General features: G+C 37.2%; 1 protein-coding gene across 7 annotated transcripts in view; it reads right to left on the minus strand.

Annotated features, from left to right (window-relative positions):
* The window catches only part of CLYBL (citramalyl-CoA lyase), a 208732-nt gene that overhangs the window by 81712 nt on the left and 110670 nt on the right, over window positions 1–16350 (minus strand). For 6 of the 7 annotated variants that reach the window (XM_016123166.2, XM_016123169.2, XM_036228827.1 and 3 more), the window contains one exon: window positions 12896–13082. In XM_016123166.2, the coding sequence (XP_015978652.2) occupies window positions 12896–13082 (187 nt within the window). Of the gene's footprint in view, window positions 1–12895; window positions 13083–16350 lie in introns of those variants that run through there. The other variant, XM_016123170.2, reaches the window with a different exon arrangement.

The raw sequence follows: 16350 nt of genomic DNA on the forward strand, positions 1-16350 counted from the left end.
TCATTTATTCATCAAATGTTTGCTGAGTACTTACTATGTACTAGGCACTATGGCACTCTGTGGAGGTTACAACGGCACTTTCTTCACAAAGCTGGCAGTCTACCAGGGAAGTGGGCATGGATGGAACAAGTCATTACATTAAGGTGTGTGACTGTTATGATTGAGTAAGTGGGTTAAGCGCACCCAACCAGTCTCCACTGTCGTGCCTGGCTCTCCAAGATGCCAACCCACAGTAACATTCCCTGGCAATTAAAAACAGGGAACTGTGGCTCACTTCTGCTAGGACGACACTTGAACGAGTGAAAATTCAACAGGTTCTGCATGGCTTTGTTAATAACTCTTGTTAGCAAGTTAGGGACCAAAAGCGTGGCTCTAGGATGTGAGCTGCTTGTCTTCCTCATTTACTAGGCTATGTAACCTTGGGCAAGTTTGTTAACCTTTTTGTATTCTACTTTCTTTACCTATCAATGGGGATAATAATAGCACCTCTTTCAGAGAGGAACTGTGAACATGAAATGAGTTAACCCATGCAAAGAACTTAGAAATATAATAGTTCCCCCTTATCCATGGGAGATACATTCCAAGACCTCCAGTGGATGCCTGAAACTGGGAATAGTACTGAACCCTACATATACTATGTTTTTTTCCTACACATATGTACTTGTGATAAAGTTTAATTAATAAATTAAACACAGTAGGAGAATAACAACATAATAAAATAGAAAAACTATAAAAGTATACCATAAGAAGTTATGTGAATGTGGTCTCTCTGATAACTGAGCTGATAACCTAGATGGCTACTAAGGGGCTAATGGGCAGGTAGCATATATAGCATGGATACACTGGATAAAGGGATGATTTATGTTCTGGGTGGGACAGAGAAATGGTGCAAGCCTTGATCATGCTCCTCAGAATGACATGCGATTTAAAATGTATGAATTGTTAAATTCTGGAATTTTCCATTTAATATGTTCAGACTGCAGTTGATCACAGGTAACTGAAACTGCAGTAAACAAAACCACAGATGAGGGGGGACTATTGCAGTGCTGGCACACAGGAAGGACTCATTAAATGATCTCTAGTACTGCATCGTTCTGAGACCACCTTCAGTACCATGGCCAGCTCCAAGGCCCTGCCCTCTCAGGAAGGGCCGAAGTTGAAAATAATGATTGCGGGGAAACTGCCTTTGGCCCAGGAACGGGCCAAAATTCAAGGAGGCTGTCATCCTTCAGATAGCCCAGGAGGGAAGTGTGATAATGCCTGTCCTCTCTCTGACCCTCAAAGTTGAAAGCATATAGGCAGTATGTCTCCAGAGGAAATATGGAAAAGCCTAGTCATGGCTCCCAGCCCAGAGAGCCAAGACTACATTGACCAATGGGGGTTCTTGATCTGGTTTTCCCTAACCCGCTCATGTCCTGAGGCCAAACCTGGGCTCTTCATACCCACTTTAGGCTCCTTTTGCTCTGACAGCCTATTCAAAACATTTTTTTCCATTTATTGGCTGTCTGTCTCCTTTGCCTTCCCTTATGCATCTATCCATCACAGCTCCAGGAAAAAAGTCTTGACGCTCCTGTGCCTTGCAAGCCTGCACCAGTTGGGCCAGACTATAAGCCTTTCCCCACTATTGAGGAAGAGTTATTAGACAATGTGGATGATAAGCTTAGAGAAATAGCCAATTGGGGCCCAAGCCTAGTTTTGTTCTAGTTCTGTTCTTCTGGGAGGCTCCAAGAATTCACTCTCTATTGGAAAAACTTGAGTGTTTGGGAAGCCTACTTTTATCTCAGGCCAACTCCCTGGTTAATCTTTCTCTCTAGGTTTTTCTCTTTGGACAAATGTCTAGGGAGGTTTATTGTTTTGGTTATTTATTTATTTATTTATTTATTTTTGGTCTGGTTAGCTAGAGCTAATCAATACTGTCTAAGAACATACTACTTCTTAGACTACACTTGACCAAGAACTCAGGGCCCAACTACTAATCTTTTGAGGTTAATTTCAGACTAATCAATGACTAATGCAATTGCATCACATGGAAAAAAATTACAAAAGTATATTTGAAATAGGCAGTGTATTTTTAGTAGAAAGACAGGCCCCTGCCAAACCACACTTTCCATATCTTTCCCACTAAAACATCATCTTCTCCAACCTAAACAGCAGGTATAGAATAAGAATAAACCATTTCCACCATTGCTACTATCCTAACACCAACCTGAGACTCTCTGATGTGTTTAAAAATAAATAGCAAAGTATGATATTATTTCTTAATTATTTCTCTTAATCAGAATGTTGAATTATGCCCTAAAATATTCCCACCTATTTATTATTGAAAACTTGGAAGTATTTAATACTTTATCATGAACTGTGGTTTCTAAAATAAGAAAACTTGAAAAAAAGGTGCTATTCCTTGATGTCAATCTTATTGCTTCTGCAAGATTTCCTGCTGTCTCTCCTTTATCTTGGTGGTGCTATGTGTATTTGGTTCCTTAGTCACAGAGATTTAGCATACTGAAACCTCCTGGGTTCATTTTGTGAAAATCACCTGTGATCTCCTGATAAAAAAGAGGTTTTAATTGGTAACTAAACTTGGAATAAGTAAGTTTAATGATTTTCACTATAGTCTCCAAGTTACTTCTTATTTCATTTCAGAGGAAATGGCTACAATTTCCAGTTTTATAAAGTTTTAGTCCATTTAAGCTGGGTTCCTTTCTTTCAATCTGAATTTTGAGCTGGAGCTCAACGATCTGTTTTATTGCCTCGGCCTGGGATTTCTGTAGTCAGGTATATCATATCAGAGATCATACTCGGCCTTACTTAATTGGATGCTTAGGAATTGCAGGAAAAGAAATAACTGGCCATTTGAAGTCTGCATCTCTTTGTAAAGACATTTGTTCAGCTCATTAAATGAAAATTGTGGACTATTATGACCCTAATAGAGATTTTTGAATTCTTGCATTAAGAAGATGCCTGTTTTGAAGACTAAAACAATGAGAGGGAAAAGTGTGGGGTTTTTTGTTTGTTTTCTGGATTTTTAAAACAATTACTCCACAAAAGGGGAAAGGTAATTTAAGGGCATAAAGAGCTTGATAAAAGACTGGAAACACTTTACTACTTTTATGAAAACCTGGATAGGTTTTTATATCAGAATGTTTAAGGATCAAAAAGACCTTGCAGAGTTGCTAAGCACAGTTCAGCTTTCCACACTGTTCCAAAAAGACTCACAGATGTCCCAATTCCTATTGAAGAAATCTCTTAACCTCTCAAGTCTTTTAATAAAGGCAAAGCCCCTGGGGGAGGAGCCCTCCCATCCTAATTTCACACCACTATGGAAGAGGAGCTAGCCCTTGTATACATATAATCATTCATTGCCCTATCAGTTAGCTTTCTCCTGTGGGAAGAGTACACCTCGCTAATCTACTAATTTATTTCAACCAAACTGACAGCATTGAGGTATTTAAAATTTAGCCAAATAGATTTGTGTGCATATATGGTAAGTACAAATGGGGGTTTAGTGTCTACATTCATGCATGTGCACGTGTGTGTGCATGTTTGTGGTGCATGCAAACATGCACAAAAGGAAGCCAAATGAGAGAGCACAAATTAGAGAGAATATATATACTTGGGTAGAAAGGGATCTTCTATCTGTATGACAAATAAAGGCATTACAGAGGAACTCAAGAGTTAACTGGTTTAAAATGATGAGTATCAGAAAATTATATTCATATTACTCAAAGATTAATAATTAGCCAATAACCTTGATTGATATTTGGTGTTTCCTAAGGAGCAACTCTCACACACAAATGCAATGACTGCAGGTTCTGCAGAGTCTGACAGAAAACTATAGGAATCCTTGCATGAATTATTGTTTGTGAAGAGGCACTTCGAAAGTGGCTTACTGTGGGGGACTTAGTCACACTCCCCTCACCTCTACAGCGCTTTCTCCTCCCAAACCAGGAACCTTCCTTAAGGTGTCACATGTCCTGATATCCAAGCTGGACTGAGGGAGCCGAAACGTTTAAAGAACACTGCCCAGTGGGGGTGACCTTATGGAACTTCTGAAGAACTGACTCACTTAGAGGGCAAATGGCTTCCTTTTGCTTTTTATAGAGGAGGGCAGCTTCGACAAGACAGCCCTTTTGGCAGCCCTAGGTTCTCTGCCAGGCAGAGCAGGTTGTGAAGAAGTGAGCCACCGTTCTGATCTCCACCAGCTAGGGGCTTCCCTGGACACTCTGCTGACGGCAGCTCTCCTCAGACCCTCCATCCCCAAGCCCGGCAGCAGTCCTTCTCTTTCTGTTTCCCATAATGAAAAAAGTCTTCATAAATGGGTCTTGCTCAGGGCCCAGCCCCCAGCCCAGTTCTCTCTTGCTCTGAACTTTTTCACGGGCCCAGGCCCTCACAGGCAGATTTGGCCACCTTTTTCTACCCTTTTATTAACTCCTTTTCTGCCAGGAACTGCTCAAGTACCTGGCACAGAAAGGCAAAGTAAAAATTTATTGTTTAACTGCTTAAAAAAGATAACTTTTTCTCTGATTTCCTGAGGAAAAAAAATAAGTAAGATCTTTCTAAAATAACTGTTTCTAGCCCTGTAGTGTTAAGAAAACTGAGGAAGCTTGAGAGAAAAAGTGGTATTTTGCTGTCTTTAAAGTCTTTTCTTTGTCTACAGTAGTTGAGGGAGAAGGTTAAAAAATAGCAAAATTGGCAAACTCCATGACATTTAAAGCAAAAACATACTTGTGCCAATATATTATCCTAGGACAGTCAAGAATCTAAGGTATGAATCAATACCAGTAAACTTTGGCATTCTAAGCAATCATCAGAGACTTGAATTGATACATCAGACCCTTGGCCAGAAGTACAGTTAAGACAATTGCTATATAAGTATTTATCAAGCCCTCGTCTTGTGCCAGGCACTGTCCTAAGTACTTAAAAAAATATCAGCCCATTTAATATAATTTTGTATAATAAATACAATTACCATTATCACCCTTATGTTACAGAAGAGGGAACTAATGCACAAAGAGGAAGTAATTTGCCCACTGTCACAGTTTTAGAATGAGATGGCAACAGAATCCAGATGGTTGGCTCCAAAGTCTGTTTCTGACCATTAAATATGTTCCTCTATGTGAAAGAGACATCTTAAGGAATATGCTAATATCCATTCTCCTCAATTTTCTAAGCTTTATTCCTTTAAACATGACACAACTCCTTTTTCAGAAAAGCAATATTTATACAGCCGTTGAGAGTTTACAAAGTGCTTTTTCATTTGAGTCTCACAGCTGGCCCTGTAGTGGGCAGTGTAGGTTTCATTATCACCAATCTCATAGGACAGATAAGGAAAGGGAGGTTTGTGAGATTACAGGTCTCAGGTTCCCTGGTTAGATAGTGTTAAAATGGGAAATTTAAATGAGTCTTCTATTGCCAAGTGCTCTACGCTTTTCACTGAACCAGGGTGCTGCTACCAAATTAAGTTGCCCATGAGTGACATCCCAGATTTTATTAGCTTAGGTTTCCATAGAAAAGCCTTTCTTGAATCACGATTCAGATTCCTCCTTTGACATCCTGAACAGCCACTGTAAGATCCCTCATGACCATAAACTCCTAACTTATCCACACTCTTTATAAATCAAATTAGAAAAAAAAAAAAAAAAAGATTATTTTTACACATAAGTTGCTACTGTATCTCAGAGGGGAATCTTCTCTCAGGAACTTTTACAGGGTGTGTTCACCTAAACGACGGAATATATCCAAATATACCAAGCTGTAAGATACAGAAAACAGGATCTACAACACAAGAGAGATGTGAAGTCCAGACTTGAGGGGATCAGAAAATTCAAAGAGAAATTTCTCCAGGAAGATGAAACTGATAAAATACTGGATGCCTCTGAACACATTGAGATTTAGACAATTAGCGAAGAGGTAGGTGTTAATGACAACTGAGTATAAGACTAAGCCAGCAAAAAGATAAAAAAGAAAGAAAAAGAAAAGATAATTATTAACTCCAGGGAAAACAATAGATTGACAGAAAAGAAAAGGTAATCAGTTTGTCACTACACAGTTCACCTCTAAATAGTTTTTACACTGAATACTAATCTCATCAAAGTTATATATAATTATAGTGAGACAACAGAGTGGCTCACACATAGTGGGGATAGGGTGATAGTGGGTATAGAAATCAATCCCATGGCAGAGAGTCAATATCACGCCTAAAATTAGGGGGAAAATTTTAAGAAGTATATTAGAAATATGGAGTAAATTCCACAAGAATAAGTCAGAAGAGGTAAAAGGGATTATCTCTGGAGAGGAGAAATGGAATAATGGTTAGGGGGCTGCTTTATTTCATAACTATTTGACTCTTTATATGTAAGAATAACCTTTTAAAGAATAGGTATTTTACTTTTGACAAGATGGCAGACCACATTCTTTAAAGGGCTGTCTTCCTATAAAATGGATACATTTCAACAAAAGTACTTTTCAATACATTGTTGGGCTCATGTGAATGTAATGGAATTTTCCAGAGGCCAAGGTAAAACAGCAACAAAATGAATTGAATTCTGATTTATGAGAGGTCAGAAAAACAAGAAAGCTAGGAACCAAATCCCTATATAGACCTGATCTTAGGGTCCTAAGCCTGAGATGACTGCAAGGCTGGAGAGAATAAACTGAGACTCTAGATTAGTAATACTCCTGGCTCCAAGCAGAAGCAAACACAAATTCTGTTTAGAGGAAAACCTTCCTACTCTAGGCCCTTGGAATTCCCAAGAATTAATTCCAAACAATATGGGGTTCATACCAGGAGTAGGAGTCAGTTAACAAAAGCAATTTAGAAGCAAAAATATTGAAATTATCAGATTCGAAATATACCAAGCAAAAATGAAAAATAATAAAATAAAACTTATACAAATAAAAAATATAAACAGTAAAATTAAAAACTCAGAGGATGGATTAAATGGATTAGATACAACCAAAAAGAGAATCAGAAATGTGTTGATTAGATGTGAAGAACTAACCCAGAATGTACCACAAGAGAGACAAGGAGACAGAAAATACAAAAAGATATTAAGAGACAGGAATAAAAAGCTCATAAATATGTTTACTTGGCATCTCTGAAGGTAAAAAATGGAATATAAGTGATATTTAAAGTGCTAAAGGTAGAAATTTTATAAAACTAATAAAAGACATGAATCTACACATATAGGGAAAGCAAATTATACCATGCCAAAGAAAGAAGAGGAGAAAGGAAGGAGGCATGAATCAATTCCAGTCAATACTTTAGGAAGCCTTCAGTACATGAAAGACAAAGATCTTAAAAGCAGCCAAAGAAGAAAAAACAAGTAACTTAGTTTTTAGACTGACAATGTAGTTCTTAACAGCAGTAATAGTAACCAGAAGACAATGAAATAATATCTTCTCAATGAAATAATATCTTCAGAGTTCTGAGAGAAGATAACTGTCAATCTAGATTTGTCTACTCAGCCAAATAATAAAGACATTTTCAAATAAACAAAAATGGAGAGTTCACTGTCAATAAACCTTTACTATAGGGAAATTCTGAAAGAAACACATCAGGAGAAAGAAAAACAACCTCAGAAGATCTGAGATGCAAGAATGCAATAATGAGCAGAGAAAGTGGTAAAATAGCTAAGTTAATATAAATAAATGCTACATATATATAATAATGATAGTAAAATGATTCATGAGTTTATGAGAGATTACCACATAAAATGTTGGACAAAAATAACATAAATTGCAAGGGAGATGACTAGATTTAAATTTTTCTAAAATTCTTGTGTTGTCCAGAAAGAAGACAAAAGTTAATTTTAGGCTTTGTTAAGTATACTTGGTTAAATTTTAAGAGTAACCAATAAAAGTTAGGAATACAATCATAACTTCTAAACTAAGAGAGGAGAAAATAGACTAAAAAAACCCCATAAACTTTAAAAGGTAGGAAGAAGAAAAGAACAAAGAACAGGTGAGAAAAATAGGATACTTAAATCTCAATTGATCTGTAATTACATTAAAAGTAAGTGGATTAATGTTCTAGTTGAAAGACAGAGATGTCCAATGGATATAAAAATTTTTAAAACAATGGGAAACATATTTAAAAGATAAAAGTATGGAAAAGTTGAAAGCAAAAGGCTGAAAACAATACCGCGGCTAAATGCTAATCGAAAGAAAGATGGTAAATTCTTATCGGACCACATATATAAACTTTAAAGCAAAAAGCATTACAAGGGATTAAGAAGGTCAGTGCATAATAATAAATGATTTAATATGCCAGAAGGATATAATTCTAAATCTGATAGCAGAGGCTCAAATTATAAGCAGCAAAAATTGATAGAATTACAGTGACAAATTGGCACATTTTCCATTGGAGGGTAAATTTCAACTAGCCTCAATAATTAACATATAAAGCAGATGAAAAACAGTAAAAATTCAGATATTTGAACAACATAATTAACAAGGTTGGTCTAATGGGAAATATGTAGAATTCTGCATCTAGTAAACAGAAAGTTGGGTGAGGCGATAACCCTTCTTCAGCACACATAGAACACTGACAAAAATGGCTCATGTAGTAGGTTGTAAAGCGGGACTCAACAAATTTCCAAAATTTGGCAAAATTCAGATCACATTCTCTGATCATCATGCAACTAAGCTAGAGGTCAGTAACAAAAGAATAAATAAAAAATCTCCCATACACTTGGAAATTTAAAAATTCTAAGTCCCTGCTGTTCAAATGGTGGTCTTTAGACCACTCTTGCTCCACAAGCTCTGACCATGACCATGCCCCTAGGAGGTTAAGTAGAAAATGGGGAATATGAATTTAGAAACTTCTATAGCGTTTGACATTGCTGTGACCCTCAAGCAGCATTTAATCTTCTAGCGATATTTTTTTTATATTTTACAAAAGTATCAGTCCACAAAGGATTGGAAATGTTTTCAAAATGAAGCAAAGGAACAATAAAAAGTAAAAATAACCAAACTAGTTCTTCACCATAGTGTTTGGGAAGCACTCTTATGTATCTCATGGCTGAAGCAAGAGATCAAAATGAAAAGTTAAAAAATACTTAGAACCAAATCATAATAAAAAGTGTGCATTTTTTTAGACCTATCTTGTTAGATTATAATTATTTACTTTTTTTCCTGTCTTATCACAGGCCTTTGTTTCCAACCATCTTGGCTTCCTTCCTGCTTGCCAGTATTGCCTGGTTGAGTAGGTACTCAATACTTATTTAAATATTGAGTGTTTAAATTTACATATTCAAACTTAAATATTAAATAAATCGAAATATTTATTTAAATCTTTACTTAACTAAAATAGCAGCCCTGAAATCCAGACTCTATTTACTCCATTTGTATCTTCTTGGCCTCACCTAAGTGTCATGGAGATTCACCAGGAATCTGTGTTTACTTGGCTTATTTTCGCTGTGTCCCAGCAAGCAGGAGCTTAGAAAGTCCTGCATCTTCTCGTTCATTTAACAGTGAAAAGGAGAAGATAAGAGGGGAGTAGAGACAGTCCTTTCATGGTCCATGCTTGGGAAGGTGAGCTGATAGTGCCTTCCTTGACATGAAGGAGCTACTTAAACACAAATTGGATTAGCAGGACAGGATTAGAGCCTGCTGGAAGGTATTATATACTTATAAACTGCTTTGTGGAAACTCCTATTGTTTTCGTTACAAGCCGTACTCCACAGAGTCAATCAAATGAAAATCTCGGTTGTCTATTAATAAAAATGAAATACAATGAGATATAAAATGAAGTGACTAAGTTTTAATAATGCCAAGAAAGTTGAATTAGGCAATAGTAGTTCAGTTTAGTAAACTATATATAACTAGATAATCTGAAATGAGAATTTTAATATAGATTTCTACTTTATAAGAAACTCACTAAAATGGTCTTTATTCTATTTCCTCCGTCAAGAATCATATTCAAACAAGAAACATGATTAAAAGAAGACTTTAAGAAAAAAAAAAAGGATATCAAATATGTGAGAAGTTTCAGACTTATCTGGATATTTCAAATGAATTAAGTCCCTAAGTCTAAATGGATTATAATACCAAGACACTGAAAGAATTCACAGATGTGAACACAGAACTCCTGTCAGTAATGTTTGAAAAACCATGAAGTATACAAAGGTGACAAAAAAATAAAGAGAAGCCCAGGCACTAACTTTCCAAGAAAGGGGAAAAAGGTTAATTATAGATTATGCTGACAGATAAATTTGAGGCTGACTCCTGGCAAAAATGCTAGGAGATACAAATCTTGGTTTTGTCATTTAATGGCACTATGATCTTGGGCATATTTCAAAACTTTGCTGTAAAAATTAAATGAAATAAGATATATTAAACATTTAATATAACACATATTATATAGAAAACTCTCAGTAAATGGTAGCTATTATTATTTTTGTGTCTCCAGCACTTTCAAAAAGAAGGTGGTAACAACTGGGTACGGACATGGGTTCTTCGAGGTCAAGTCCCATCTTCCTAACCTCATTTTTCTGGTGAGGTGGAAGTACGGTATTTCTAGACAGGTAGATAGGGAAGGTAGTTTCATTTTGACATGGCATTAGTTAAAAAAATTTCTCATATATCCTTGTGAAAAGATTGGATTTTAGCAGTTAGGTTACTGAATAACTACCTTCACAGCATTGTTTCATGAACTTGACCTCTCCATGCCTCAGTTTCTTTAGAAGGAGCACAATAATACCTCACTGAGCTGTTATGAAAATTAAAGTCCTTAGAACAGTGCCTAGCATTTAGCTATCACTATATAAATGTTTGTTAAATAAAGTGGAACAGAAGTTTCTAATGGCATGCTTCTGTAGCACTTGGCTCCTACCTCTTCAATATTTTTATCAGAAGCTTGTTAAATTTTCATATGGTATGCTGGTCAAATGCTCAAAAAATATAAATGTGGGATAATAAAATAAAAAAATCCAAAAAGACCTCGACAGGCTAGGCCTCTGAAATGAAATACATGAGATAAAATGAAATCCTGAATAGAGATTTTAAGAAAAAATTTTTTTACACATACTAACTAGCTTGGCTTGCCAGAACATTCTGTGGATGAGAAAGAGACATTTAGTTGACTGAAAGCTCAGCATGCATAAAACAGTGTGTCTGGCAATAAATGCAAAGTTTCACTGCATTGAGAGAACGGGAGTGTCCTGACGAAGACGTAGACACCAAGGTGGCGGGCGCAGCCTGCACATCGTACACTCTTCTGCTCCCTCCCCTCCTTAGGTTGCACCTAAGTAGTGACGCTGAGTACAAGGATGAGCTTCGGAACATAGATGAACAGCAAGGAAATGTGAGGCAAGAACAGATCTTATTTTCAACTCATGTGGGTGATAGAAAACATCCTCAGGTGGGTATGGGAAGATAGCCTCAAGATTTGTGAAGAAATGTACTTAGAAGTTTATCAGGGCACCTAATGGCTCACTGTGCTACATGCTAAAATAAATTCCCCTCTTATCATGATTATTACAGGATTTATCTAATCTATTTCCTATAGGAAATGAAGCTACTCTCAGGCATTTTATCAGTTTTTTTTCCTCGTAATAATCCCTGTCCCTGACAAAAGAAGATTCTGTCATCCCCAGTACAGATAAGAAATTGAGGCAAAGAAGTAAAATGAATTGCCTTGGGTTACACAGAACTGGAATTACAAACTTAGTATCTAATCTTAGAATGCACTACATGAGTTTTGGAAGGGAGAATACTAGAATCACATTATATCCTTCAAGAAAATGCTGATTTACCTTAATCTCTTGGAGAAAGAAGATTAATTGTATTTTCCTTAGTGTATGCCAAAGATTTCGAATAGATGTTTTAGATTCCAAATGCTAATGATTCTAATCCTTTCCCAAATACTTGGAAAGCCTTGGTTTGACCATTAGGAAGATGCTAGAAATAAACTTTAAAAAATATATATTAAAGCAAATATATGTTTGTTAGAATCGTCAAGAAAAGCAATTAATCGAGAAAGTTGTATAGTACAGCCATGCTATTTCAGATCACCTAGGACAAGAAACTGTCCAAATAGGCTTAAATCCAGATGGTCGGCTCCTTCTGTCCCCCTAGTCCACAATCCATTCCCAGTCCAACCTCATTGTCTAGGGGCTGGATAGATAAAGGTCGAATGAAAGTATGTTTTTAACTTTAAAAGTTCCATGTAAACATTAGTCATTTTTATAATGATTTATACATTTTGTCTAATCATCGAAAAAAATCCATGTTCTTTATAAAAAACTGGAAAACAAAGGTAAGCAAAGCAAAACAAAACAAAAGCACCCACTACGCCACCACCCAGTGGGAACCTTTCATACCTGTTTACAGCTGGATGTTATCTAAGGCTCATTTTTCAGGCCATGAGGAAATCAGCCAAAAGCCGCAACTCTAAGGTTCTTTTCAGTTTCCTTTTAATTAAGTAGGGAAAATGGTGACTTATCCACAGAAGCCTATTTTTTATTTTCTTGGCATTTGTCCAAGAAAAGATAAGGCTACTACTCAATATTCCTGGCAGTAAAAAGAAGAAATAAATTCCTAACTGCATCTTACTGGTCTGAAAAATTTACACACCACGATTCTAGGATTAAGTCAATTACCCAAACAAGCAAAAATCACAACCAGAATGGATTGTCTTTATACTTCTGTATCTATAGTCACATATACTGACGGTCTTGATTTTAAATATATTTTGGTTGAATTCTTACCTTCTCTTGGAGAAAAGAGACATGCACATCAGGAACCCATACAAGGGCTGGGTCAAGGATGTATCGATAATCAGATGAAAGGGAGAACAGTAGGATCTTTGCAAATGGTGAGCAATGCTACTAGGAGAGCACCAAATTTTGATCCATTTCTTTTTCCCGTCCTAAGAAAAAAATCATGCCATTACCTTTTTGTTCACAGCCACGCCATCCTCACAGTCGAGCACCGCACAATCTACATTCAGGGACGGAATCTTCTTTATTTTCTTTTCATCATTTCCAGGTACATAGAGCACTGCCCTCCGCGGAATGTACTTGTGATTGGATGAGGAACTATATCCAGGCCTGGACACCTCAGCTGCCAGAGATGCTTTCCTGAAGGAAACACAATTGGGGTTAGTACAGAATAGCATTTATTTACAAATTTTTGAAAAACCTAACTTTTAACTCAAAATTAAAATAGAACACATGGATAATCTTTTTTTTTTAATTGTGGCAGAACACAATCACACCAAACAGCTAGGAAAACAATAATAACAGAAATAACCAAGAATCAAAATGTCACTTTGGCCGAGGTTTAAAAAATATATGACACTGTTTATTGACACAATCTTCTGAGAAAAGAAGGAGGGTGAACCTATTTCTTCTTGGAAAAACATGTCCGGTATTAGTATACTGTCCAGATATCATCCATGGAGAAAAAGTAAAGAAATATATCTCCAAAAGATCCCAAATAACAATACTATCTACAATTATATGGAAGTAAAATAAAAAATAGAAAATAAACAATCTATCTAAGCATGAGTTCGTGGCCCTCTCCCTAACAATGAGTCTTTTTCAGTAGACAAATAAGTAATTCAAGCTCAGTTTTAACAAGAGACAAGAATAGTCAGCTACTTCTTGAGCAGAAAGGATAGTGAGTGGGATCATTACTGGCTCTGTAATTGTGGGCAGCTTAATTACTGGAAACTTCAAATTGTTCGTTTATGAAAATAATACTCATTTTACAGGTTGTCAAGAGGATTACGTTAAAAGAAATAATGGATGTGAAGCACTTAGCGAGATCCTGGCAAATATTAGCTCCTTGATGCAGAGGTGGGCAGAGCGGGAGTAGCAGCAGCTGCTGTTCTTAATGGAGACACTGGAGCCATCAGTAGCCCCTGATTGCTCTTAACTCTGTGCTATTCTTCCCTTTCCTATTGTGTGCTCAGTCTAGCCGCCTGAGGTAATAAAGGGAAGTTGGTCAGAAGTTCCTTTGGCTCACCCTAGACTTCACCTCTCATCTGGTCCATAACTCGATAGTGGGAAAAATATGTTTTAGCCCATGATATATAGTAAAGAAAGGCGAAATCACCTTTCATAATCAGGACCAGTTACATGAGTTGTGGCACCCAGTGTAAAATCAAAATGTAGAGCCCCTTGTTCACATTTTATTAGGAATTACAAGATAGGGATAGAAGAACATCAGACTAAATGCTAGACTCTTCTAAGCCGGCCTTGCCCACAGGAGACGGAGACTCCAGTTAAGGAAAGGTTAGAGTGCCAGCAAACTGGTACTGCCCTTTTCACTTCCCCCTGGGTAAACAATGTCATCCTTTTCAAAAACATGTCAGCTGTACTGTTCATGAAAGCTCTTTTTTGGTAGTTATCCTAAATTAATGTTATCAAATATTTTGAACGGCCGTAACATTTTGCCATGATTCATATGCCTTGTGACAATGCATCTCAAGAAAAATCACTTTGTTTGTGGCTCACCAATTTCATATGCCCCCCCCCATTCCTTCTTGCAGCCAATCTTCATAAACCGTAAAGTTTGAGTCTGCGTCTTATTTTCCACAAATAAGCATTATGCTATGTGAGGTATACACAGGTATAGATGTATAGATGGATTTTAAAAGTACACATATCTTACAAGACATTTTATTTAACATGAAGTATATTATGGCCAGCTAACCGAAGAATGCCTGAAATGTCTGTCATCATTTTGTCTTGACTAAAAATATTTGATGTATCTTTTAAGAGGGAGAAAATACAATGATGTAACAGCAATAATCATTTTTTGCTTGTCATTCATACTAGAAACTAGAATTTGCAACATATACATTTCCTTTAAAATGGCAGAAATACAATTAAAAAAGATGAAATTTTTATTTACCAGAAAATGCTTAGGGCAAACTTACTTCTTATCAGGATCTGTTGTAACCACACATGTAACAACCAAACAGAATCAGGACAGCTGTAGCGGAAAGAGGGTCCTTCCTATAGCTCTCACCTCACCTCTCCTTTCCACATTTCCCTGACAGCTTGGACATCTGGACAGCTCTGTCCCAGTGGTAACCAACTTTCATTTCATGAAAACTGAGATTTCCTCCATGTGAAATAGCTTCTGACCACCATTTTGTAGTCTCCAAGCCACACTGCATTTCAAAGCTACTCCACGGTTGCATACCAAGGACTAGAGCAAATCATTCCTAGGACATTTATATGATAATTTCTAAAACAGATGATCATTAAAAAAAAAAATCTCCCGCCACTGTTAAAGATTGTTTCTAGTTTCCCAGAACCTTTAACCTTTACCTAGATGACTACAGAAGCCTCTTATTTATCCTTACTGCCTCCACTTTGTTATTACTTTTGTTCATTCATTCATTCATTCATTCAATTAGTGAACACTTACTAGGCTTCCATTAAGTGACCTGCACCAGCCTCTACTAGCACATATGGTAGGTACCTTTGTGTGAATCAGGAAAAAGTGTCCCCTCATGGCTTCCAGGGGTAGAAGGACATAAAGGTGCCTCCTGCTCCTGAGGTAGCATGCTTTGCTGAGTGAAGATGAGCTAAAACTTGGGCCCCATTCATGTCCTTCAGTAGGCACCCAATCAGGGTACATCCCACACAACTGTATGCAGTGGCCCTGACCCACGCTGTGCTAAGCGCTGTGGGGAGGCAGCATGAAGAATCAGGACTTGCCCAGAAGGTTCAGGGAGGAACACCCAAAGGGTGGCCTCCAAACCAGGTCAGGAAAGTTAAAGACCCGAACTTAAGGAATCTTGAGAATGAAGGAGATCAAAGATGTTTGGAATAATAAAGAGAGAAAGGTATAGAGGCTTCGGGTTCTATTGTTCTGAGGTCCGGGAGAGGGCTGTCACTAGGCAGATGGCAGAAGCCTGTCTGTCATGGCTCCCCCAAGTTCCCCTCCTCCCTGTACTGCTGGTGTGTCCTCTCCTTTCCCCATCTCTGGCTGTTTCAAAATCTGTTCCCTACCTTGAGTTGTGTTAAGCACTGTCTAATTGTGTATGAATACAATTGCAGTAGGTGACAAGATCTAACTTATTTTATCTTACATATTTAGATTTAGGGCCATTGATAGTCAACATGTAAATGTATTCAAACAATATACAAAACAGGGGCTTAAGATGAGTTGAAAAAAATCTGGTAGCCTTATGGTGAGTTCTCTCTACAGATGGGACCTTTTTTCAGACAAGACATCTCTCAGCAGGTCCAGGGGTTCTTCTAGCTGAAAGAGGGACCCTCTTGGCCTTATTTTGTTCAACTCTCTTTCCTCTTCCCTCTGATACCATTTATTAATCATTTATATAACTAGAGTCCTAGCTAGTCCCCAGTGTTGCAGGGGTTCTCCACC

The sequence above is a fragment of the Rousettus aegyptiacus genome, unplaced genomic scaffold (assembly GCF_014176215.1).
Source record: "Rousettus aegyptiacus isolate mRouAeg1 unplaced genomic scaffold, mRouAeg1.p scaffold_m13_p_11, whole genome shotgun sequence".
Lineage (NCBI taxonomy): Eukaryota > Metazoa > Chordata > Mammalia > Chiroptera > Pteropodidae > Rousettus > Rousettus aegyptiacus.